This window comes from Elephantulus edwardii, unplaced genomic scaffold (assembly GCF_000299155.1).
Source record: "Elephantulus edwardii isolate Elephantulus edwardi_28Jun2011 unplaced genomic scaffold, EleEdw1.0 scaffold00011, whole genome shotgun sequence".
Taxonomy (NCBI): domain Eukaryota; kingdom Metazoa; phylum Chordata; class Mammalia; order Macroscelidea; family Macroscelididae; genus Elephantulus; species Elephantulus edwardii.
In genome coordinates this window covers 6786925-6811530 of record NW_006399761.1, presented here as the reverse complement: position 1 = coordinate 6811530, position 24606 = coordinate 6786925, and the positions used below count along the sequence as shown (strand labels likewise).

The 24606-nt window shown below is 43.2% G+C and overlaps 1 protein-coding gene across 1 annotated transcript in view; it reads left to right on the top strand.

Moving 5' to 3' along the window:
* Positions 1-2256: 2256 nt before the first annotated feature.
* The window catches only part of LOC102851043 (follicle-stimulating hormone receptor-like), a 379630-nt gene continuing 357280 nt past the window's right edge, over positions 2257-24606 (top strand). The window contains exon 1 of the mRNA XM_006881015.1: positions 2257-2424. Coding sequence (XP_006881077.1) covers positions 2273-2424 — 152 coding nt within the window. The 5' untranslated portion in view covers positions 2257-2272. The remainder of the gene's footprint in view (positions 2425-24606) is intronic.

Genomic DNA, 24606 nt, shown 5'->3' with positions numbered 1-24606 from the left:
AGATCACTCACATCAACCAATGGATCAATGTTTATGGACACCCTCAAAAGTGCCTTCTACCTACAAAGACCTGCACAGAGTCTACTATCCTTCCTGCCTATCTTCCACACAATGTCACTTTGGGCTATTTACTACAATCATTGTTGCTGTTATGTGCTGTTGAATCTACTATGACTAATAGCCACCCTTTGAACAATGGCTCTGAACCCTGTCCTATCCTGAGCCAACTGCACCATCTCTGACACACCTGATCTTGTTTTCACACTCACTGTGTCAATCCATCTCAACCAAGATCTTCCTCTCCTGTGCTGATCTTCTATCTTTCCAAGCATGATATCCTACTCCAGGGACAATTCCCTCCAGGCAAAATGCCCAAAGTATGTGTGATAACGTTTCAAAATATTTGTCTCCCAGGAGCAATTTGGTTTCACCCGCTCCAGGTCAGACCTGTGTGTTCTTTTGGCAGTCCATGGTATGTTCATTACTCTTCTCCAGCACCACAGTTCAAAGGAATTGATTCATCTCTGTTATCTTTAGCCATTATCCAGCTCTCTGATTCAGAGCAAGTAATTTAGAAGAGTCTCTAAATAGACATTGTTGGACTTTAGCCCTCTGGAGAGGTCCCTGACAGCAACTCACTTTTTGACTTCCTGACTGCTGGTGTCAAGAGTGTTGATTGTGGATCTGAGCAAGATGAAATTATTATCAACTTCAATCTCTTCTCCATCTATCATGATCTGCCTTGGGCCTACTGTAAGGATCTTTGTTTTCTTGATGTTGAGATGGAATCCATATTGAAGGCTGCAGTCCCTGACTTTCTGCAGTAAATGCTTTAAGATCTCCTCAGATCCAGTAAGCAAGGTTGTGTCATCTGTATCAAATAGGTTGTTGATGAGTCTTCCTCTTGATCCTGATGTAACATTCATCTTTATAAAGTCCGGCCTCCTGAAAGATCTGTTCTACATATAGATTTAAATGGTATGGAAATAGGATGCATCCATGACACACTCCTTTCTTTATTCTGAACCATGCAGTGTTCCTTCGCTCTGTTTGTATAACAACATCCTGGTCTTGGTATAGGTTTTCACGACACAACCAAGTGTTCTGTGATTCCCCTTCTTCTCAATGTTAGCCATAATTTGTTATGATCCATATAGTCAAATGTCTCTGCATAGTCAATAAAACACTAATAGTCATCCCTTTCTGGACTCTGCTTTCAGCCAAGATCCAGCTGACATTGGCAATGATATCCCTAATGTCACAGCCGCTTCTAAACCCAGCAGATATTTCTGGCAATTCTCTTTTGATGTACTGTTCTGGTCATTTTTGGAGAATCTTCAGCAAGATTTTGCTTACGTATGATAAGGACAAAATTAAAAATCGGCCCAGAAATTCTGGTTTAATAAAAGGTGAGCTGGTGAGAAGTTTAAGCATAACAACTGAGACCAGACCCTGGTCCTTCCCTTAGAGTGGGTGCCAAAACCCACTGATACTGACTCACAGTCCCCTTACGTACTCAGAGTAGAACTGGTTGGCAGGTTTTCTTGGCTCTATTTTGGAAGCAGATTACTGTATCTTCCTTCTGTGGCTTTACTGGGTGAGTTAAGATTATCAATCTTTAGGTTGTCAGCTTAAGGCAACAAACAATTTGTGGTAATCAGAGACTGGACCCCTTTTTCAATCATGTATCACACCATAAGTTGCATCTTTTAGGGGGAAATACCCCTCTTGTCATTATGTTGAAAAGAGAAGGAAGACTGGCAAGATTATTTCTCCAGTGAAATAGTTAAAGTTTTAGAATATTCCACAAGATTCCTTCTGCTGCCTTCCTTGGGTGAGGGTAGTTGTTTTTGTTGTTGTTGTGTTCCAATGAATCAGAACCGACCCATAGCTGATCCTCCAGCGGCTTTTCAGAGACACGGGAGGAGAATACCCTTCTTGCTCCTGTAGAGCAGTGAGTGAATTTGAACTGGGTGCCTTTGTGTTGGGAGTGGAATTCCTTACCACTTAGCCACCCGAGCTTCAAGGTTCAAGGTAAAAGAAACTCAATTGTGACAGATAAGGGAGTAGCTTATCTTGTCTCACAGCTGGTACACAGAAATGTCTCCTTTAGCCTGAAAATGGCAACCCCTCCCCGCCCCCAGCACCATCCCTTGGTGGGTCACATGACCCACGCAGCTCTGGGGCAGATCCTTCTTGCCAGGGCTCCGCCTGAGCCTCCTCCATCTGCGGAAGCTCTTCTCTGCAGATGCAGGTGGATGGCTAAGTAAGCATGGCCTTCCTTCTGGTGGCCTTGCTGGCGTGCCTGCACCTGGGCTCTGGCTGTCATCACAGGACCTGCCACTGCTCCAACAGGGTCCTTCTCTGCCAAGGGAGCAAGGTGACAGAGATCCCCTTCGACCTCCCCAGGAACGCTATGGAACTGTAAGTAAACGAGGGGGGAACAGCTGCGTGTTGGGTGCTGTTATTATTTTCCACACCGGGCTCCTAGCTGTTAGGCGAAAATAGTTCTGCTTTGACACAACAAAGTCCCCAGCCCGAGGTGCCTGCCTGTGGCTTCCCAAGGACCTTAGGTGACAGTTTCTCTCAGCTCTTAGCCAGGGAGAAGTAGCCTTGGAACCTATGTCCAAAGGCAAAGAAAGACTCTGTAGTCTCCTCAGCACATTTGCTCTTGGATTCCATACTTTCTGGGCTCTACCAGAAAACTAAAAGGCAAAAGAGAATCCTGGAAAATTCAGAAACAAGGTAGAACAGAAGACACTGATCCTGGCTGAGAACACATGATGCCTGTCTTCTAGGGACACAGATTCAAGAAGGTGGAGCATATGGTCAGAGTAGCTTTAGAGTCACCAGGAAAAAAAAAACAAACCAAAAAAACAACCCGAACTCCCAAAAGTTTTTAAATGAGACTGTTCTCTCTGTTGGGGCTGGAGGGAAGCGAGGGGGAAGTGGAGGATGGATATGTGAACAGAAAGGGAATTGCAAGAGAGGAAGGGAAGGAGGAAGAAATAAAGAACCACCTTTCCTACAGCTGGGAAAATACCGCTTTTAGCTTTGGGTTTGGATTAAATTCTTTTAACAGGAAGTAGACTCTTAGAGAGGTGAGGAGAGAGAACTCTGAGTTCGCCACAGTCTATCTTCTCATTTCACAAAGGAGGAAACTGATGTCCAGAGGGTAAAGAGACTTTCGAATGAACTGAATCAAAGAAGAAATCAGAAGTCACGCCTTTGGACTTGGCCTTTCCTCAGTGCCTGACTGTGGAAGGGCCACAGGGTCACCGTGAAAGGGTAGAGTTCCCTGGAGATTGTTAAACTGTGACCCGGAGACTGTAGATAGTCTCAGGGTATTACTCCAAGACCATCCAACAAAACCCTGTGTCCTGGAGGCCAAAGTCAAGTTTTGTCCCCCAGAGCTTTTTAGTAACTTGAACGTCATCGTAAAAGGTTCAGATCACTTTCTACACCCAGACATGCTGGTGTGAGGTTTCAGATCTTTACTCCTAGACAAATGGTTCCCTGGAATAGTCAGCTCTGCTTGCCTCCTGGTCTGCTGGCATCTCTTGTCCTTGGGTCTCGCCAGAAGCAGCAGAGAAAACAGTGATCAGCTCTGTGTTTTGGCTACACTGTTTCAGATGAGACAGAGACTCCTGACTGTGGGGCAGAAACGGCCACATACACAAGCAGTTTGGTTCTTATAAACAAGGAAGAGAGTCAATGTAACTCAGTTCCTAGCACTCAAATCACCTGCTCTTAGGTGACTGGATGATTCATAAACCCCCTTGAGACTTCTTGACTGGATTCCTGTAAAAACTGAAAGAAACCTCACATCTGTTCTCACAATTTCTGGTCCACCCTCTCCGTGTTTTCTCTCTGGGTCAAATGATGCCTCCCACATGCTTAATAACCCCTTGATGTTGCTACTGGGTGTTCTCGAGTCAGAACTGACTCATAGCTGACCCTCCAGTGCATTTTCTGTGCTGTAAATTACATAGAAGGAAACTGCCCATCTTTCTTCTGTGGAGCATCTGGTGGATTTGAACCCCCTGCCTTATGGGTGGCAGCAAAACTCCTTACCCACTAGGCCACCAAAGCTCCCCAAATAACCCCTATTTTTATACGTAAGTTTACTTTATTAAAATTCTAAACAATTATTATTTTAAGAATCATATTTCTAATGTTGTTGTTGTGTTGTTGTTGACTGCCTCTGAGTCGAGCACGACTCATAGCAACTCTATGAACAAGAGGCCTGAAACCCCTCTACAACTAATGACATTTATCAAAGTTAATAGAGTTTCCGGAGGCATGTTGTTGAGGAAGTGGATGCCATAGTATGTTATTGCTATGTGCCATTGAGTTGCCTGCGATGTAATAAAATTAAAAAAAATTAGCAACTTCCATACTTGGCTAATCTGCTTTTCTCTTTATTGAAAAACTGAGAGATTTTTCTCATTGTGGATAAAAAAATATAAGCTAAGGGAGAAGGTGGGTAGAAACAAAAAAAATAATGAAGAAAAATGGAAGAAAACCCAAAAATTTTACCCTAAATCTTAAGTTCCAGAAAACATGTATGTTTAAGTGAGAGTGGGAAGAGCAGGATTATGATTTAAAATTCCAAATAAATAATACTCAGATGTAAATGACTAATACATACGTCTGACCCAAAGGACAGGCAGTGTGTCCTCCTATTTCACAAAAGGTCACTGAGTTGAAGTTGTGTATCGGACAACAACCACAGCGTCCTGAGACAACAGTCAGAGGAAGTGAGACAGGATGGAAAAATACGACGGAAAAGAGATGAACAGAATGCCAGAAACAGAGTTTTCTCTCAGAAAAGTTTAGCCCTGGGTTAACCTTCGTAGAAGTATAAGCAATAGAGCACATAGTTGCATAAATTCTGATAGGGATTCCTCCCTCATTGCTGTCTAGTCAGAATCAACTCAACAGTTGATCCTTCAAGGAGTTTTCAGAAGCTTTAAATCACATGGGAAGAGTCTGCCTTTCTTTTTCCCATAAAACAGTTGGTGGATTCAAACCACCTACTTTTGGGTTTGCACTGCAACAGCTTCTCCCCTACGCCAGCAAAGTCCAAGATGAGAAAAATAATTTTCATTTAAACTGAGTTCTCACTCGTCTATTATCTGATGTTTAGGGGGCTCTGGTAGCCTAGTGAAAAGAAGCTGTGCTGCAATCCCAAAGGCACGTGGTTCAAATCCACCAGCTGCTTCATGGGAGAAGGATGGACAATCTCCTCTCATGCAATTAACTGCCTCTGAAAACCCACCTATGTCAGCTATGGGTCGGTTCCCACTCAATGGTACACAACAACAATAAACAAACAACCATTTTCAATAGTTGTTGTTGTTGTTAAGTGCTGTTGAGTCGTAGACGACTCATAGCGACCCTATGAACAAAAGACCTGATTACTGTTCATAGGGTTTCCGGAGACAAGCCATTTCAGAAATGGATGCCACTCCTGCTTCCGAGCTTGTTTTAATCAGGCAACTCCACCAAACACTGTAGTGAAAATAAAACCCTACTCTTTAAATACTTCTTAACTATATAGATAACCAGCAATAACAAACACTTTGGTGTGAGGGGAGACTAGTGGCGGCTTTGACGGCTAAGATCATGTTTCCACTTGACAGGACCATGATTCTCACTAGTTAAGCAGTTATATAATGATGTGATTTGGCAGTCACGTAATAAAACGTCACCATTTAACGCCAGTTTTCATATGTCTGGTCCTGAAATCTAACCATGTCTTTAAGTAGGAAGTAGATACACTGGAATTTCCTCCTATATGAATGATTATTGCGCTTAGAGAACATTGCACGTGAAGATCTCCTAGAAATCTATTCTTTTTCTTTTCCAAATTTATTTTATTATTTTGCTTGTGTGTGTGTGTACTGCCAAATCGGATCTGACTGGTACAGGAGGAGACGGCCCCTCCTTCTCCGGCAGAGCATCTGGTGGATTCGAACCACGTATCTCTGGGATTACAGTGCAGCTTCTTGCCACCAGGCCACCAGAACTCCCCTAGAACTCTATTCTTAAAGAGATTCTATTCTCTGTGGTCTGTTCAACGGCACATGACAACAACATTTTCTGTACGTCTGTTAGCAGGTCTTTAATTAGGTAATTCTAAGATTTAGGAGTGCAGTTTTCTTTTTGTTGTGATGTGAGAAAATGTTCACAAAGCAAACTGGTTTTTAATTCCGTAACTAACACTCCTTTTTAAAATATATATAACATCAGTTATTGTACCCACAATGCAACTCACTTCCCCTGCTTCCTCCTTCTACGTGTCATTTCCATGCATCCTTCTTTCTGTCGCTGTCCTGCACTCAGGACTTGATCGTTGGGTGAACGCTGCTCTGCTGCCCTTCTATGGTGGCTTACACCAGTGAGTAAGAGCCTGCCTTTTGTTACTGATTTCCTTCTAGGCTTTTCTACTGTTTGGCTGAAAGTGGAGCCTTGAGGGTGAATTATAATTTTCTTGACAAAGTATGTCCAGAAAAGGAATAGAAACTGCTTTGGATGTTATACCAAAAAGGATGAAATACTGAAGGAGGTTTTTAGGGTCAGTTTGTAAATCAGTGAAGAGCAACTAAAATTCCAAGTGAACAAAAATTGAGTCCTGTGTTAGAAAGATAAAGCAAAAAGCTATTTCTAAAAAAAAAAAAAGATAAAGCAATTAACTAATCAATTCTTTCTTCCCTCCCCCCGCTTTTAAAGGATTTGACCTGGTAGAGCAAAACAGTTACAAACATTGTTGAAACTAACAAATATGACTGTTCCAACCTAACTCTATTAATGAACACTAAAATGTTCATTTCATATCATTTTCCTTTTTTATTTTATTTTGTTTTATTTTATTAATTTTTGTGCATGTACCATCAAAGTAGATCTGACTGGTACAGGAGGAGATTGTCCATCCTTCTCCAGCAGAGCATCTGGTGGATTCGAACCGCATACCTCTGGGATTGCAGTGCAACTTCTTGCCACTAGGCCTCCAGAGCTCCCTTTTCATATAATTTTCATGTCATGAAAAATTATTCTTCTGAACTTTTTCTCAATCACATGAAAAAAATTCTTATTTTACAGATCACAAGAAAACCAGAGCAGGCTGGGTGTGGCCTGCAGGTCATAATTTGTCTGCTTCTCATCTAGATCATAGTTGAGGAAGTGGGTTGGGATTCCTTGGTGACACAAAGAGCTAAGCATTCATTTACTGACTGAAAGGTTGGCAGTTTGAATCCACTCTCTGGTGTCTCAGTGAAAAGCCTAGTATTTTGCTTCTGAAAAGCCGTGGCCATAGAAAAAGAATGCAACAGTCAGGCTGGCACATATCGGGTCACCAACAGTTGGAACAAACTCAACAGCAACTGGTTTGAAGGAGTATGTTGAATATTATTGGCTTAAGTAGCATTTAGGCATTTCGACACAATCTGGTGCTGTTGTTACTATGTGCCATCGAGTCAGGACAGACTCACGGCTGGCTCCTTAGAGGGTTTTCAGAGGCTGTCAATTACAGAGGAAGAGAATGCCCATTGCTCTCCCAGCAAGACACTGCTGAATTTGAACCACTTCTCTTTAGGTTGGCGGCGCAAGGCCTCAGCCATTAATTCACCAGAGTTCTCTGTGAGAAGGTACTAAATCAGGTGGAAAAGGCTGGAGAACATAAGAGTTCTGAGAAAAGATTTACAGGACAAATGCTAACTCGTTCTGACAGAGATGTGAGCATGTGGCCTCTAGAATTTTAGGACTGAAATCTGAGTTCAAACTCAGGAGGTACCATTTTTTTATTACCTCTGTCAGCTGGATGCTTCTCTGTGTAACAGAAATTTTAACATGTGACAAACTTTCTCAGAGCTGCAGAGATTAATGAGAGGCTGTATGTAAACCACCCAGAACACCACCTCTGAGGTTCCTGTGGTGGTGGTGGTGGCTGTCATCTGTCAAACATTAGACTATAATAGCATAGCACTTGGGATTTTTTTTATGAACAAATGAGTCAGTAGAAATAAGAAAGCATTGGGGAAAGGATATAAAGTTCTTTCTAACCCTGAGCCACTGTACAATCTTCCGCCTACTTAAGAATAATCTCCTCTCAGTGACTGTAGCGCTTACTCTCCATGAATTTACTTACTGGGTAAGAAAATGTATTCCTCAAGACTTTTGATATTTGCCAAGAGCTTAGGGAGCAGGTTTCATTCTGACTAGTCAAAGGATTTTTGATTTCTGACTCATTCGCAAAGCTGAGCATCTCCTGGAGGGCAGTCAATACATCCAGAAGGGACCCTTTGATCCTGCTAATTCGTCCTGGAGTTAGAGTTCTGGAGAAGAATGTGAAAACTTATTCTAAACCTGTAATTTTTATTTTCTATGCACGACAGTATAGAGACAATCATTTATTCCTTCAGTTTGTTGTTGTTGTGTACCGTGGAGTCAGAGCCGACTAATAACTGAGCCTCCAGCAGGTTTTCAGAGGCACTGGAGGATACCACCCATCTTCTGCTCATGGAGCAGCTGGTGGATTTGAACCACATACTTTTGTGCTGGCGGTGCAGTGCCTTATCAGCATGCCACAAGAGCTCTTCTTCAGCTTGCTCAAATGAAAATCATTTTAAAAGAAATGAAGACTTTGTGGCCATTCTTGATTTAGGAGGCCTCTGCTGGTGCAGTTTGTGGAGAGCTGTGCTCACCAGCAGACTGAATACACTGGTGCCTCTTGGGAGAAAGGTGGGCCACCTCTTGTCATTGTGACCTGCAGCCTGGAAGACCCCATGAAGGGTTGTGAGTTTGAACACAACCTTCTCTTCTTCCTTTTTTTTTAAATTTTATTATTTTGTGAGTGTGTATCATCAAATCGGATCTGACTGGTATAGGAGGAGATTGTCCCTCCTTCGTCAGCAGAGCATCTGGTGGATTTGAACTGGGTACCTCTGGGATTGCAGTGTAGCTTCTTGCCACTAGGCCATCAGAGCTCCCTTTACAACCTTCCCCTCTAAGATCATCTTTTTTAATTAATTATTCTCCCTACTTTGGGAAGAACTAGTGGAAAGGCTAGTCCATCCAACCACATCCACCAGAGTCTGTCATTTATAAATCTAAGCTCACAGTTCCACTGCCCTGACTTCCAGTTTAGCAAAAGATAATACCTAAAGACAGAACTGGGTTGGATTTTCATTGCATTGCACCTGAAAATGTAGTTGTTTAAGAGTGTGCTGTTTTCAAGAAGGCAGTATCTCTGATGTGTTCTCTACAACACACCCTTATCATTGTGCTTGTTATAATTTTCTGTTTCAAAATCATTCTGACTTAAAGTCTCATCTGGAAGAAATCACTTATCTACTCCACAAGGACTCTCTCAAGCTCATCCTGTAAATACCGCTCTCTGAGAGTTTATGCTGTGCCCTTTTCTTGGTCTGTCATCTGTTCGTTGTCTCTTACAACCCAACCTAATCTTCCCAGATCATGACTGAGTTCTGCTCTGTGTGGTGTTAGCCTGAAAGTTGGCTTTGTTAAGCCGTTAGTTAGCCCCTCTGGTCTCCAGCTACCTTAACTGCAGACATACGGTCTTGCAAATCAGCAAAGTCTGGCAAACCATCAACAGCTGAGGTATCAATAGAAAGAGTGCTTCTCACGCTGGGCAGAGAGAGCTGGAGCAAGACTTGAGGCGAGCAAGGCTGGTGGTGGCGAGACCCTGGTGGTGGCAAGATCCTGGTGGTGGCGAGACGCTGGTGGTGGCGAGACCCTGGTGGTGGCGAGATCCTGGTGGTGGCGAGACGCTGGTGGTGGCGAGACCCTGGTGGTGGCGAGATCCTGGTGGTGGAGAGACGCTGGTGGCGGCGAGACCCTGGTGGTGGAGAGATCCTGGTGGTGGCGAGACCCTGGTGGTGGAGAGACCCTGGTGGTGGAGAGATCCTGGTGGTGGCGAGACCCTGGTGGTGGAGAGACCCTGGTGGTGGCGAGGCCCTGGTGGTGGAGAGACGCTGGTGGTGGAGAGATCCTGGTGGTGGAGAGATCCTGGTGGTGGAGAGACCCTGGTGGTGGAGAGATCCTGGTGGTGGCGAGATTCTGGTGGTGGCGAGATCCTGGTGGTGGCGAGACCCTGGTGGTGGAGAGACGCTGGTGGTGGAGAGATCCTGGTGGTGGCGAGATCCTGGTGGTGGAGAGACCCTGGTGGTGGAGATACGCTGGTGGTGGAGAGATCCTGGTGGTGGCGAGACCCTGGTGGTGGTGAGATCCTGGTGGTGGCGAGATTCTGGCGGTGGCGAGATCCTGGTGGTGGAGAGTCCCTGGTGGTGGCGAAACCAGTGTTGCTGTGGAGAAACTGTGGCAAGTTATGACCTGAAGCTTCTTGCATTTGTGCTGGCCATAGCTGCATTTTGCTGTTCTTGCTTTTGAGGATGGAAGGGAAAGTTGCTTGCTGGATTGAAACCAGAGCCTGGACTAATGGAGGAGCTGTGCGTTGGAACTGTTGAGCTAAAAGGTGGACATATTTGGGATGAAATGGTGATATCTTTGCCTCCCCCACTCTCCAAATTCCCTAATAAACCCCACTGTTGGTATCATACCTGTGAGCGAGCAACGAATAAATGAACCTCTGGTGCTGGGGCTCTGTCAGCGCCCTGGGCTCCTGATTTGCTTTCTGCTCCGGGGCAGTGAGGGGCTGTGGTGAGGGTCTCACTCCCTCTGGCCCTGTGCCCCTGTGTCCTGTTTCCCCCTCATTAGACACTCTGCTAATCCACAGGTGACACGTCTCTGGTGTTTAAATCCCCCAGCAGGGGTCTTTGAGACAAAGGGGAGCAATCTCCTCTTGTGGCATTCACAGCCTCTGCAAACCCACTGGACAGCTATGAGTTGCTTTTGACACAGTGACAATGAGTTGAGTTGGCTTGAGACCACCTTTCCTTCATCTGAATTTCCCGTGCAAGTCATTTCATGCTTAACCTTTTCTTTGCATCCAATTTTAGATAGGTCTTATTTCCTGGGCTGCAGTAAAACTTCCCTTTGTTCTCCATATCGTGCCCAGCTCAGTGCAATAAATGTTCTGGGCCCTCAGTTTCACATAGGACAAATGAGTCAAATAAATCAGGGGTATGGGGGGTCTTACACCTGTTTATTTGTTCGCTTCCTCAGCAATGGAGAAAAGATTCTTATAAAAGATGATGATTGTTCTCTCCTGCAGTGAACGACCAGGAGGCTTGATAGCTCTCTTGTTTTGTTTGCTTTTCCCCCCCATGTTTGCTTTAAGAAAATGCCTATATGTCATTGCAGAGTGCACTAATTTATTCCGATATAGCAAGACGTTAGACTAGCAATGAGGTCTCCTGAGTGAAAGTGACAATTCTCTACTCAGGGCACATCATTTAAATCTCTTAAGTAGTAATCCCTGCTGTTCCACATTCCTAACAGGAATCCCGAGAAAAATGGCTGAAATGGCCGAAGCAAAAGCATTTTAATGGGTAAGACAGAAACATGTGTTCAGAGAAATATCATTTTTGTCAATTAGGGTCCGATTGCAAGCCCTGATTGTTAGGTTTCCTGTCTTCTCCAAATACTCTCTGATTGCTCCAGATATCAAAAGCATCCCCCGCTGTGCAGATTGCCCTGGTACCACTGCCCTGGCACTCCCATCGTCTCGTTTAGATGCTTTGCTTCTTTTAAGGAAACCACCAGCACGGTTCAACACTAATCCATACATAGTCCTTTCTCTCAACACACACAATCCTGCGCCTACTTTAGTGAGAAATGATACGTCTACACCAACATTTGGAGTTTAATTGGACTGGGGGAAAGGGAGGTTGCTATTCCCCACAGAGGAGTCAGAAAAATGACTGAGGGAACGGCTGTAGAATACAGTACCCTGAAAAAAGGGAGACGTGGAAATTACGTTGCAGGAGAAGAATCCTTTCAAGCAGAAGATGAACTCTACCCTGAGAATTGGCTAAGAGCTATAATTTACCAAGTCATTATCAGCAGTTGAAGAGTGTGTGTGGTGGGGTGTTGAGAGTGCAAAACTGCACTCATTTTGGGATGGTAAACTCCCCCTTTGCACATAAAGGTGTGCGCTGGTCTTCCTCAGCCAAGAAATCCTAGGCCACAGAAGCAGAATATCTTGGTGGTAAATGAGAAAATCACTTGACTTTGATTATCCATCTCCAAAGCTGAGTCACTGAGGTTGAACTGACTTAAAAATAAAAAAATATCTTGTTATGTTTAAATTCTCTGATTGAGCTTTATTTAGGCTACATTCTAGCTTCTGCATCCCACAAGGTCAGCTAGGAAGGAGAGTAATTATTTTAATTGCCTTGCATCGGATGATAATGAGATTTGCATGTTTGTTCTTAGGCTGACCTCTCCCAGAAAGTATCTTGGAGTATATTTTGCATCTCTGACATGAACATGCCACTGCCTTGTTCTTCTATATGGGATACATTGACTGATCTGAAAAATCTTCAAGGAATATGCAAAACTGCACGAATAAAAACACCAAAGCATTTTTTTTGTAGACTTGACCTTATATAATGAATCCGAGCAATGGTTTAAGGAGCCCTGGAAGCATTGTGATTAAAGTATCAAATACTGATAACCAAAAGATTGGTGGTTCCAATCACTCCACTGCTCCGAAGGAGAAAGGTTAACAGTTTGTTTTCTTAGAGATTTATAAGCTGGAAACATTATGAGGCAGTTCTTCTCTGCCCTGTGGGGCAGCTATGAGAACGGGGGTCATCTCAACGGCAGGGGTTAGAGCAGGATGAGGAGGAATCATTTAAGTCCATGCTCTCTTGTCCCTTCTCCCAGAATCCTGGGCCAGAAAGACGGGGTGGGAAATGTCCACCATGAGCCACTTTTCAGATCACCTTAATGCCAAATGCTAATGAAAATGTCTGAGAAATAGAGACTCTGAAAGTTCAGCCAAGTTACAACAGAGCAGAAAGATCAATTCATGAAGGTTATCAGAGAAAATTAATCAGCGAATGGATAAACTGTTAAACTTCTTTTGGGTAAAGTGTTATTTTAGTTTATCTGCCTTTTTTTGATTATGCAAAGGCATTTATTTGACTGCATGGGTTTATGAAAAAAACACCTATGGATAATGTTAATAAGAATGGGAATTCCAGAAAACTTTATTGTGCTGTTGAAGAACCTGAACCAAGCAGCAGTGATGCAAAGCAAGACAGGAAGCGTAACGTGGTTTAAAATCAGGAAAGGTGTGTCAGGGTTATATCTTTCGCCAGCCTCTTCAGTTTATACGCTGAGCAAATAATCTGAGAGGACAGGGCATATGAAGAAGATTGGGGAATGAAAATAGGAAGAAGGCTCATCAATAATCTGTGTTAACCACATGCTATAACCTCTCTTGAAGACAGAAGACTCAAAGCACTTACTGAAGATTATAAAAAACCTAAAGCCTTCAATGTGGAATATACCTCAGCATTCAAAACAAGACAAAACAACAATAACAAAAAAACAATCTCACAATTCCACCAATCAATAACATCATGAAAATGGAAGAAAGATGGAAGTTGTCTATGATTTCACTTTACTTGGGTCTACAGTGACCATCCACGGAAGCGACAGAAAGAAAAAAAAAAGACAAATTGTATTAGGCAAATACGCTGCTAAGACATTCTTTAAAGTATTCAAGAGCAAGGATGGCAGGTTAAAGACTAAGGTGGAACTGACCCACGCCATGGTATTTTTTCCATTGTTTCATAGGTACATGCCAAGAGTGCTGATTGTGGAGCAGAGTAGGCTGTAATTATTAACAACCTCAATCTCTTCTCCATCCATCATGGTGCTGCCAACTGGCCCAGTGGTGAGAATCTTCGTCTTCTTGATGTTGAGCTTCAATCCATATTGGAGACCACAGTCCTTGACTTTCTGCAGCAAGCACTTCAGGTCCTCCTCAGCTTCAGTAAGGAGAGTGGTGTCATCGGAATAACATAGGTTGTTAATGAGTCTTCCTCCAATCTTGATTCCACATTTCCTCCTCATAGAGCCCAGCTTCCTGAATGATCTGTTTCTGCACATAGATTGAAAAGATATGGAGGTGGGATGCATCCTGATACACTCTTGTCCTGATTTTGAACCATGCAGTCATGCAGTGTCAGAAAATGTTAAAAAACAAAACAAAACAAACAAACAAAAAAAACCCCAAACCAACAAACCAAAAAGCAAAAAAAAAAAAAAACCCTCAACAAATGTCACTGGGAAAATCTGTTGTCAGAGACCTCTCCAGAGTACTAAAAAAGCAATGATGTCAGTCTAGAGACTAAGGTGTGCCTGATCTAGGCCATGGTCTTTTCATGGATCAGAGAGCTGGACAACCACCAAGAATGACAGAAGAAAAAATCAATTCCTTTGTGTTATGGTGCTGGAGAAGAGTCTTGACTGCCAAGAAAAATAGGTCTGTCTTAGGGTGAATCCAAGTTTCTCCTTGCAGGCCAGAATTCTGAATCTCCATCTCACTTATTTTGGGCATGTGGCCAGGAGGGATCAATTTTTGGAGGAGAACATCCTGCACAAAAGGATGGAGGGACAGCGCAGAAGAGGAATGAGATGGATGAGACGGATTGAGGCAGTAACTGGGGCAATGAGCGTAAGTGTGCTGGAATCAGTGAGACTGGGACAGGTCAGGTTTCAGAGCTGCTGTACAAAGAGTCACTATGAGTCACAGGAAACTCGACGGCACATAACAGCATGTACACATGAAAGTTGGACAATGAATAACGAGGCTGAGTAAAAATGAATACCTTTGAATTGTGATGAATATAACTGGACTGCCAACAGAATAAAAATAAATCTATGTTGGAAGAAGTGTGGCCAAAATGCTTCTTAGAGTTCAAGATAGTGAGACTTGGTCACACATGCTTTGGGTACATTGTAAGGAGGGAGCAGTCCCCAGAAAAAAAAAATATGACATGATGTTTGGAAAGGTGGAAGGTCAAAGAAGAGGAAGAGCCTCCCAGGGATGGACGGAGACCATGACTGCGGCAGTGAGCTGACGCAGAGCAGATATATGGAGGATGCAAGACTCAGCCAAGTTCTCAGCCAAGTTTTGATAATGGCATCTTTTAGAATCAGAATTCATCTGATGGGATCTAACAACAACCCTGAAAACATCAAAAGGACACTGAGGTTTCTTCCACTTTTAAGATGCTCTGATTTTGTAAACATCGTCGGACATCAAATCTTCCAAAACCAATGGGCTCCTGCTAGGACTAAGACGTGAGAAGCTGCGACATTTCTAAGATACTACAATCAGCATCGTGGGACTTGGGAGTGAGGAGTCTTCTTTGTGAAGATTAGCAGACAGCTCAGCGAGGCTTTAAAATCCAGCACTGAAAACGCCCAGTCAGGCACATCTCATTTTTGTTATTCTCAGTTCAGTGAAGGTTTTTAACCAGAGAATTCCTAGCACCAACAATGATCTTGTGACTAAATTACATATTGCCAGAGGTCAGTGAGCATTGCCTCTCTTCAGAATCACCCTGGGACAGAAGAGCATAGAGGGGGAAAAAGCATCTTATATGGGAGTGACTAAGTAGTGCAAATAATGATGGTTCTCAGTCACTAACCGACGGGTTAGGTGTTCACATCCATCTAAAGGAATCTCAGAAGATAGGTCTGACAAGCCACTGATAGGGAAAAACCCTAAAACACCAACAAACCCATGAAGCACATTTCTCACTGTCACATATGGGGCCTCCATGAATTAAATGGCAACTATTTGGGTTGTTTTGTTTTGTTTTTAATGGAAGAGCCATGGTTTAAACACTAGATTTTTCATGACTTGTTTCAATTGAAAACATTCTGTACCTTTTGATAAAACCTGCTACATTTTTGTTAAGATTGGAATTGGTATCTTCTATATCTGAGCTTTTCCACATCACCTTACTCTGAATGAAATCATGTCTGTGGCCACCTCCCCATCCCTGTCTGGTCCCCTCTGAGAACTCCATCTGGTCTCATATCCTGGATGGAGGGGCTATCAATATACAGATTTGGGGCAGAACCTTTACAAGTGTGGCAGCAAGGCTGTTCCTGGCAGTCCAGGAATCAAAAGATATGTTGCATTGTGAAAATATTCTGCCAAGGATCTCTCCACAGTGTGAAAGAGAAAGGATGTCATTTTAAGATGAAGGTGTGCCTGATCTAAGCCTGGTAGTTTCAATTACTTCCTATGCATCTGGAAGTTGAACAGTGATCAAACAAGAGTTTATGCCTTTGAAGTAATGGTATTGGAGAAGAGTATTGAGTATCCCAAGTTTATCTCATAGGACGTGCAACCAAGGAATTCCTTAGAGGCAAAGATGATTAAAGTTCGTTTCATATGCTTTAGCTGTGCTCTCAGGAGGGATTAGTCCTTGGAAAAGGACATTATGCTTGGAAATGTAGAAAATCAGAGAAAGAGAGGAAGACCCTCAACAAGGTGGTTGATACAGTGACTATTAAAATAAGCTTGAGTCTATAAGAAACGGTGCGGCTGGTGCAGGATAGGGAAGTGGTTAGATCTGTTGTTCAAAGGGTCACTATGAGTGGTAGTCATTTGGCCTCAGGCTAATGCCCCTTGGTTCCTGTCTCATTTCACACCTTCTCAATCTTTCTGCTTTGTCTACTTGTCTCTCTCCCTCAGTTTACAAATGTCTTATATTCTTTTACCCAAACATTATTATTTTTCCCCAACCTGGAATACATTCTCTTTATCCAATACCATTCATCTTTCAAGGCCAAAATGAACCCTTCATTTTTTGAGAGGTGGTTTTTGTTTTTTTCTTTGAACATCAAATATTTATTGATCATCTACGTGCAAGGCCTTATACTCCACCCTGGGGAGCACATAATCAATGACAGACACAGCCCCTGGTCTCAAGGAGTTCATAAAGGGGAAGAACATTGAACAAGTGATAACAATTACATTTTTCTGACTCACTCTCACCTGTGAAAATCGAAGTACCCTTCGGAATTCAGAGTCATTGCCAACACCATTCATTTAACAATTAGCTGCCAGTTGCTTTCTGCAGCCTGAAATCACAGACTGTGAAAGCAGGAGGCAGGGGAACGGTGAAAGCCAATGAGGGGCTGTACACTTGTCTGATGTCCACTGAGAGCTGGATGTAGAGGGGGTTGGGGACCTGCCTTTCCCTTTGAGCCCTATCTTTTTGACCACCGTGGAGCTGACGTCAGCAATTAGGCCAATGCATTTCCAAAAGCATCACCCTTTTCAAAAGGTTAAAAATTCTTTTAAGAAAAGCTTTTGCTTTATTTGCTAAGTCCTGAAATAAAAATACCACTTTCTGTTGGGCCAGTTCTGACGCACGGCGACCCAGGGGTGTCAGTGCAGAATGGGGCTCCATAGAGCATGAAAGGACTGATTTTTTTTTTAAGAAGTAGCTCAGCAGGTATTTCTTCTGAGACTCTTTTGGGTAGCTTCAAACTAAAAACCTTTCAATTAGCAGCTAGTGTGTTAACAGTACCAATTAGGGCCTTGAAACACAGAACCTTAACTCTACAGAAACTGAAATAATGCAGAGTGACAAATGAACACGACTAATCGGTGCTAAAGCTGTTGTTCAGTGCCATCTAGTTGGTTACAATTCACACTGACCCAATGAACAGCAGCTCCAAACCTTTCCCATCCTCTGCCATCCTCATGACCGGCCAGGTCCCAGGCAAGTGTCACAGTGTCCATGTGAGGCTTCTTTGCTTTCACTGACATCCCCCCTTTCCCAGCATGATGTATTTTTCCAAGGACTGATCTCTCCTGGAAATACACCCCAAGTATTTGAGGCAAACTTTCCTATCCTTGCCTCCAAGGAGTACCCGGTTCCTCCACAGCAAATCGGTGTTTTGGCAGTCGGTGAAAGATTTGGCACTCTTCGGCAACCACACAATTAAAAGGCATCAAGGTGTGTTCAGTTTTCCTTGTTTACTGTCCAGTCTTCAGGGCTGAACAGCCTAAGTACCCGATGTCAAAATATTTAAACTTGATTTTGATTTTCAGTGAGTCAGAGCCAACCCATAGTGGATTCTCAAGCAGGTTTTCAGAGGCTGTAACCATGACCGCCAAGAGAACAAACATATCTGCTCTGGAGAGAGCGGAACCAAGCTGCTCCTTGGAGGCAAGAATTTTGAGGTTCTGTCTCACCTTCTTTGGGCATGTTGCCAGGAGGGACCAGTCCTTGGAGAAGGACATCATGTTTGGAGGAGTGGAAGGACAGCACAAGAGAGGAAGATCCCAAGTGAGATGGACTGACAGAGTGACTGGGGAAAAGCGGCCAGGTGTGTCAGGGGCAGTGAGATTGGCTCAGGATAGAGCAGGGTTCAGAGCTATTTCGCTATGAGTTGGGATTGACTTGATGGCACATAACAATAGCAAAAACTGCACATGGAAGGAGATCATGCATCTTTATCCTAAGGAGTGTGGGAGGATCAGAACTGCTTGCCTTCAGGTTGGCAGAACAACTTCTTACCCACTGACTATACAAGGACGTACACTCTTTGAGGAGGGGTAAAAGCAAAGACCACAGAAGGTGGAATATAAATAATCAGCAGAGAAGCCAAGGTTATGTTGTGTTCTGTGCTGTTTTCTAAAACAGTTTGCACCCAGGAATACCACTTAGGAGTTTATTGTGGAGGGATTGGGGAAAAGGCTTATACCCATCACTGGACTGGACTTTAGTTTACCCCAAAGCATAGTTGTGGAATCTCTAAAATCTGAGAATCCTCAGATTTCCTCTTTATCATGGACCAGATACCAATTCCAAAAAAGAAACACATTAAAAACGTCCGTTGTTGTTGTTTTGTTATAAGCTGTTGAGTCACTTGCAACTCATAGTGACCCTATGTACAACAGCTCTAAACTCTACTCTGTCCTGTGCCAATCTCATTGTCTCCGACACACTCATCCTGATTGCCCCAGTCACCGAATCAATCCACCTCCCAGAGGGTCTTCCCCTCCTGCGCCTGGCCTCCACCCTCCCAAGCATGATGTCCTTCTCCAAGGACTGGTCCCTCCTTACAACATGACCAAAGTATGTCAGATGAAGTCTCAGAATCCTTGCCTCCAAGGAGCAGCCAGGTTTAACACTCTCTAGGATGAATCTGTTTGATTTCCTAGCAGCCCATGGCACTCTCAGCACTCTTCTCCAACACCAAAGCTCAAAAGCATCATTTTTTCCTTTATCCTCCCTGGTCACTGTCCAGCTCTCTGACGCATAACAAGTGACTGCAAAGACCCTGGCCTGTATCAGACATACCTTAGTCTCCAGAGACACACCCTTGCTATTGAGTACTTTAGAGAGGTCCCTAACAGCAGACTTTCCCATCACAATACGTCTTTTAATTTCCTGGCTGCTGGTGTCAAGAGTGTTGACTGTGGAGCCAAGCAGACTAAAGCTGTGAACAAATGCAATCTCTTCACCATCTCGAACGTAAAAGCAATTTCCTTTTCTCCTAAATTCCAAATCCCTCCCCCCCTTTTTTTTTTCAGTTTTATGGCTGTGTTAGCTTCAGAAGAAAACAAATAGAGCATAAAAGAATTCTCATTTTCCTTTATCAGATCACAGTCTGAGTAAATTCCAAGAACAGCCCTTGGCCACTGATACTTGCCTTGTTAACTATGCTGGCTCAGGGGACTCCACGCATGGCCTTTTCAGTCACTTGCTAATGCATCTGACAAATAAGGATGATAAAAGAAAAAAGTGATGCCTTTGAGTCGTGGTGTTGGAAACGAGTACTGTATATCCCATGGACTCTCCAAAGAAGAAACAAATACATCTTGGGAAAAGTGAAGCCAAGCTTCTCCTTGGAGGCAAAGGTGGTAAAGTTTTGTCTCTCAGACTTCGAGCATGTTGGTAAGAGAAGCTATTCCTTGGAAAGGGACATCATGCTTAGAAAGGTGGAGGGCCAGCAAAGGATTGGAAGACCTTCAATGAGATGGACTGACACGGTGACTGCTTCTCGGACACCTGTGTGTCAGAGATGATGAGGACGGCACAGGATAGGATACGGGTCAGATCTGTTGTTCACAGGGTAACTGTCAGTCATGCTTGATTTGACGACCCCTAACAGAAACACCGAATAACAACATAAAGAGAGCGCCGTTGGCCTAGTGGACAGAAACTGATGCTACCAAGCCAGAGGGGTGATTTTAATCTGTGGCCCTCAGGCCTGATTTTAATTGTTTTTTTGTCAAACATTCTTCTAAGCAGTGTAACACTGGTCTGTTCATTTGCTGTACAGAAGTAACTCATGGTTGCTGTGATGCTGAACACTGTGACACTGATGTGTCAAATGCGATAATGGTCACCCATGGTGGACAGTGTTTGGTGGAGCTCCCGATTAAAACAAGGTTGGAAGCAGGAGTGGAATCCACTTCCAAAATTGGTTGCTTCTGGAAACTCTATAAATTTGGAGAAACAATGAAAGTTACACAGATGTTCAGGTCTTTCATTCACAGGGTTGCTATTTGTCTATTAAAGTCATACAAATGTTCAGGTCTTTCGTTCATAGGGTCGTTATGAGTCATCTCTGACTCAAAGGCAGTTAACAACAAAAATAATAAAAACACAACATAAACAGCAGAAAGAAACTCTGCCTGGTCTTGTCCCAAATGTTAGAGTCTTTGAGCTATAGAGTTTTTAGCGACTGATTTTCCAGAGTAGATAACCAGGCCTTTCTTCCTCGTCATAGTCTGGAAACACTGATGAAGCTTGCTCAACTTTACAGCACAGAAACATGCAAGCTTCTGATGACACATGGGTGGTAGCTTTATATGAGCTGCCAAATGTCTGTCTGTTCAAGGCACAACGGACAGAAACCTATTTTTTTTTATTAGGTATTTTTCTGGGTTATCTGTAACATCTCTGCAAACAAATATGTTGAGAGGAAGAAGCAGCAGGGGGAAAAAACACCGAAAAAACAAACCAAAAGCCAACAACAAGGAATATTGTTTCATAGAAGCAAACCAGAAGATAAGAAAAGCAAAGACAAGAATTAAGGCAAAAAGCAAAAAGGTCATCTGGAATCCTGCACATCATAGTAGCAAAATTGCTTATCAAGCCCCTGATTCTGAAAAGCTGCTTCAATCAGAACACACAGCCTTGGAATGGCGTCTCATTCCCCCAAACAAATACTGGAGATGAGGAGGGGATGAACACACAGTGATGAAAAATAACACTGCGTCTGGAAACCCAAGTTGCAGGGAGACTCTGGAGGAAAAAAGACTAAAAGCAATAGCAACAGAAGCTGTAGGTACATCTGGAAAACACATGGCTGGGTGCCATTGCGTCCGCTCTGTCTTCTAGGGACCCTACATACAACCTCTGCTATGCGTGAGCCCATAGTTCCAGCCACTACGTACAGTCCTCTGGCTGCAGGTTTTCCTTTTTTATTTACTTTTGATCATCTTTAAATTTTTAAAATTTATCTACTAAAAAAACTGTGCATTTTAGGAATTAAATTTTTTTTTTAACAACCAAAAAAATTGCACTCCGATTAAACGGCATTTTATGCCTGCAGGACACGTTCAACAATCTTGGCTTTTTTTACTATATGTATTTATTTGTTTTCCTTACACTCTACATCACCAAGTGTGATGTCATTTTTCAGGGATTGGACCCTCCTGATTAATGTGCGCAAAATATGGGAGAGCTTGCCTGCGTAGCCTCACTTATAAGCAGCATTCTGGCTGTATTTCTTGCAAGATAGATTTGTTTCTTCTTTGGATAGTCCAGCCAAAATTTAGGTTGGTCAAATTTCTCATAGAAAATTCTTTCAAGCCACCTGGAGCTAAGGTTCTAAGTGTCAGAATTATTGGGGTGCAGCTTCCAGCCATCAAATGTATTGGCTTCTGTCCTTCAAATCCAGAAATCTCTCTCTTCCTCTCTCTAAAGAATAAGTGTGAGGTGATGTGCTAAGGTGAGGAGAAGCTCCACATGGGAAGTTTAGCTGCCTCTTAAACAAATCTTCCACCAATCTTTCATTAGCTTACTCCATTCCCTGGCCCTTTGTACCCAGTGTCTCCAGTTCCACAGTGATTTAAGAATCATGCAGTATAAAAAATCATTGCATGACAGTTGCCATATCTAGAGGCCACCAAGTCATTGTGTCTCAAATCTCACTCAGTGTGCATGAAAATCAAAGGGATGTGCGGTAGAAATACTGATTCTCAATCATCAAATCTGCCATGGGGCCTGGCATTCTTCTGTATTTCTAACTGGCTCCCAGGAGATGGGAGGAATCTTCCAGAATTATATTCACCTATCTTCTTCCTACTCCTAAAACGGTGCTGTTCTTGCTCTTCTGCGCTTGTGGCGACATGCCTTAATGACATTTTTTTTTTAAAAAAAAATCTTCTAAGAAGAAAGGAAAAGAGGAGGGGAGGGGTAATGAAAAGAGAAAGAGAGGGAGATTGTACCTCTGAGAAAGATTCACCTCCAGCAGGTGTAAGAGATGATCTGAAAATGCACAGGTTTAGCAGAACTCAATGCCAGGATTGTATGAAACATGCCGTGAACGAAGAATGGTGTGAAACACACATACATGAACTTTATAAGAAACCAATATACAACACAAATTTCAATCTAAAAAAAGAATAAACTGGTTGATGGACACTTGGGAATCTCTGTGCATACTCCTTAAATGGTGCTCACTGAATGATACGTACTGATAATATCGTCAGAGATGGTAAGGATGACATAGATTAGGCAGGGCCCACAGTCCACAGGGTCCCTACAAATCACAGTCGACTCAACGGCACTTAAAAACAACAGAGTAAAAAGAACTTTCTTGATCAAACATGACATTACCATCTTTTATAAAGATTCTGTTCTAGATGTGGATAACTGTACCCCTGTTTTCTCATATTGCGTACGATTTAAAGTCAGCAACATCTTAGGTGCTATAATTCACGGTAACCACATTGGATTAGTTGTCCGAGAATAGCCCCTGTACTGGAATTATATTACTAAAGTAACACCACCTCAAGTAAATGAAGCCTCGGCGCTTCGGCAGTATCCCTCTTTTCAAAGACTCTGCAGCTAAAACAGAAAATTATCTTGGAGGATAAATTCATTAAGCTCTCAAAGGCTGACTTTTTATATCAGCATCTTTCAAAATGTGTCCCTGCCAACCTCAGGTTTCTAAGACACCTCACCAAAGACCGAACTTTGATTCAGTCCTTGGAAATAGCACTCTGCACACCTTTCCCCCTATTCTGATATTCCCATTGCACAGTATGTACTAAAGTCACGAAGACATAGCCTAATTTTGTGTGATCACCCCTATGTGATTGACAGGATGCAATTTAGGGGATTTTGTAAGATTTGATTCACCTAAAATATGACTAAAGGGAGTCAGCTGTCAGGGACCTCTCAGAGTACTGAAGAGCAACAACGTCAGTCTGGAGACTAAGATGCGTCTGATCCAGGCCATAGTTTTTGCAGTTGTGTGCTATACATCAGAGAGCTGGACAATGACTAGGAATGATAGAAAGAGGATTGATGTCTTTGAGCTGTGGTGCTGGAGGAGAGCGTTAAATATGCCATGGACTGCTAGAAGGATAAACAGATTTGTCCTGGAGAGGTTGAAGCCAGGGTGCTCCTTGGAGGCAAGGATTCTGAAGCTTTGCCTGACATACTTTGGGCATGTTGCAAGGAGGGACCAGTCCTTGGAGAGGGACATCACGTTCGGAAGAGTGGAGGGACGGCGCAGCAGAGGAAGACCCTCAATGAGATGGATTGACTCAGTGATTGAGGTGGTGGGAGTAGGTGTGTTAGAGAATAAGGTTGGCACAGGATAGAGCAGGATTTAGGGCTCCGGTACATAGGGCCACTATGAGTCGCAAGGGACTTAATGGCACATAAGAACAACAGCACAAAAGATGTCTTGGAAAATAGGCAGTAGTCTATACTCAGAAGAAATAAAAAGTTGACAAAAGTGTCATGGACGACCTAAAAGTGGCATGGATGACCAGCGGAATGTTGTTGTGAAGGGTCATCCAGTTGCCCACGACTCACGATGATCTTGTGAACGATAGATCTGAACCTTGCCCTATCACGCACTATCCCCACCAGCTCTCCCACGCTCAAGCCCCTTTAATGCTGTCGCTGTGTCAATGGCTCTCGTTGAGAGGCTTCCTATGGTAGACCCCAGAAAGATTATTCAGTTTACCTTTTATATGGGCCAAGTCGTCTCTTATGCAAACCTGTCTTACTCTTGAGTAGCGCCTTTGTATACATCGAATGGCAATGACCAGTCTCTCATTTGTTTTAGGAATGAAGCACAAGGTTCAGTGAGATGACATTAACTGACCAAGGCCATTTGTGTCATTAAAAGTGGTAACTGTCATTTCCCCCCATAAAATAACAATTTTTGCTAAGCCTCGAGGGCAAATGTAATGATAAAATCATATTCTCTATCCCCTTAGAGTACAGAGTTCCCTACCCCACCTCTTATTCCTTCACACCCAAGAAGTCATTATTTTGTGGCTGTGTCTTAAGATAGATATCTTAACACGTTGCCTCACACTTTTAAAATTGACTGCCGTGCTTAGAAACACATTTGCCGTCATTTGCGTCAATGTGTTAAGCA